General features: G+C 55.4%; 1 protein-coding gene across 2 annotated transcripts in view; it reads right to left on the bottom strand.

Annotated features, from left to right (window-relative positions):
- sema6ba (sema domain, transmembrane domain (TM), and cytoplasmic domain, (semaphorin) 6Ba) overlaps positions 1 to 2,500 on the bottom strand; it is a 62,262-nt gene that overhangs the window by 24,792 nt on the left and 34,970 nt on the right. The window contains exon 6 of one of the 2 annotated variants that reach the window (XM_076981627.1): positions 1,739 to 1,837. In XM_076981627.1, the coding sequence (XP_076837742.1) occupies positions 1,739 to 1,837 (99 nt within the window). Of the gene's footprint in view, positions 1 to 912; positions 1,012 to 1,738; positions 1,838 to 2,500 lie in introns of those variants that run through there. The other variant, XM_076981628.1, reaches the window with a different exon arrangement.

Consider the following 2,500-nt stretch of genomic DNA (forward strand, 5'->3'; position numbering starts at 1 on the left):
CAGATCTCTCACACAGCCTATCAATACCCACACACACAGAGATTGGCTTTTCTGTTTTTTATCTAATATAAAAGATTAAATCAATACATCTCCATGTAAGGACCCAGACTCACAGAAGTCAACAGAACTAGCAGTGTGAATCTGTGAATTTATTCACTCTCTATCCCTCAAATGCCCACATTCTCATACCCACAGGAACACTCGCACCGCCAAAAACACACACACACACACACACACACACACACGCACACACACACGCACACGCACACGCACACACACACACACACACACACACAGCACTCACACACACACACACACACACACACACACACACACACACACACGCACACGCACACGCACACGCACACGCACACGCACACACACACACACACACACACACACACAGCACTCACACACACACACACACACACACACACACACACACACACACACACACACACACAGCACTCACACACACACACACGCACACGCACACGCACACGCACACGCACACACACACACACACACACACACACACAGCACTCACACACACACACACACACGCACACGCACACGCACACGCACACGCACACGCACGCACACACACACACACACACACACACACACACACACACACACACAGCACTCACACACACAGCACTCACACACACACACACGCACACACACACACGCACACGCACACGCACACGCACACGCACACACACACACACACACACACACACAGCACTCACACACACACACGCACACGCACACGCACACGCACACGCACACACACACACACACACACACACACACAGCACTCACACACACACACACACACACACACACACACACACACACACACACACACACACACACACACACACACACACACACACACACCATACTCACATAGACAAACAGAAAGGCTTCGGTTGTGAGAAAATGAAAAGCTTAAGCGGCATATCGATGCTCATTCTGAAAGACGACATTCGGAGAGGAAGTGTGTCGACACGATAAGCAGCACCACAGAGTCACAGTTCCAGTAGCCGCTGGGCGGGGAAGGGGGGGGGGGGGGGCACGATTACGGCTTGGGCATGATTATGGCAAAGGGGGGGGGGGGGGCCATTATGGCAGGGGACTACGACTACGGTGGGGGGGCGCACAATTACAGCAGGGGGCCACAGTGTACAGTGGGGGGGGTCACGAATACGGTGGGGAGCCACGATTACGGCAGGGGGGCCACGATTGCGGCGGGGGGGCCACGATTACGGCGGGGGGGGCCACGATTACGGCGGGGGGGCCACGACCTGCACATCCCACCTCCCTCCCGCCCTCTTCAATTGCTACGGCTCCAAATCGACTGATCACATTTCCACAAAGTCGTTTTTAAATAACGTATCTCCTCCAGTCGAACGCTACTGCTGCACAGCCGGGTCAAGAAAGAGGCTTTGTTGGCAAAGAGTTGGGGGGGGGTAATTGCTTACTTTAAGTCTCGTTCCGACACAACACGGGTGCAAACCTGGAGCAGTTGTAAATCGTTAAAAGTGCCACGGCTTGCCACGCTGCAGCCCGCGCACAGAGCGTTCTCATCTCCGCCTCGCGTTCACCCGGTGAGGAGCCAGCGCGGAGCGGAGGGGAGGATGACGGAGGGGAGGATGACGGAGGGGAGGATGACGGAGGGGAGGATGACGGAGGGGAGGATGACGGAGGGGAGGATGACGGAGGGGTCACTCACGGTGTAATTGGCGCACAGCGGGTTGAAGGCGTTGGTCCCGCACACGAAGAGCCCGTCGGGCTGGCTGAGCAACACCTTCATGTAGTTACGGCACTCCTCCTGGGAGAGAGAGAGAGAGAGGGGGAGAGAGAGGGGAGATGGAGGGAGGGGGAGACAGAGACAAGGTGGAAAAAAGAGAGGGAGGAAGGGAGAGACAGGGAGGGAGGGAGAGAGGGAAAGAGGGAAGGAGAGAGAGGGAGAGAGAGAGAGAAAGTAAATGAGGGAGGGAGAAAAGAGACAAGACCACCCCCCAAAAAAGACGTCAATGAAGGGGGGAGAGAACGAGGATGATAATTGTGCAGCTCTGATCACCTGATGGATCACAGTGACACTGATATTTATAGTGTATTTTTCCCCCTGAGTGGCACCTCCAGACATAGCAGCTCATAACATGGGGCCCCGTGGCCGAGATCCACCACCGAATTCCTCTATGCCTCTCTCACCATCTCCCCACCCACCTCCACCCCCCAGGGCTGCAGCAACAACACGCAGGCTGGAGCGCCACAGAAGCACTTTCATGCAGCAAAGCTGCCTTTGATGGCAGCGGGGGGGTTAGCGCTCCAGCGTAGCTCTCCTTCAAGCACAACACAGTGGTCGTTCCTATTAAAGCGAACTAAACGATCAGCACCGCGCATTCACGAGGCAGGAATTCCTGGGTTCTTCTGGTACACATCAGAGGAAGCTGCTCAAGACGCTCCGTGCTTTCCTTGAAACCACTGCGGA

This window comes from Brachyhypopomus gauderio, chromosome 19 (assembly GCF_052324685.1).
Source record: "Brachyhypopomus gauderio isolate BG-103 chromosome 19, BGAUD_0.2, whole genome shotgun sequence".
Lineage (NCBI taxonomy): Eukaryota > Metazoa > Chordata > Actinopteri > Gymnotiformes > Hypopomidae > Brachyhypopomus > Brachyhypopomus gauderio.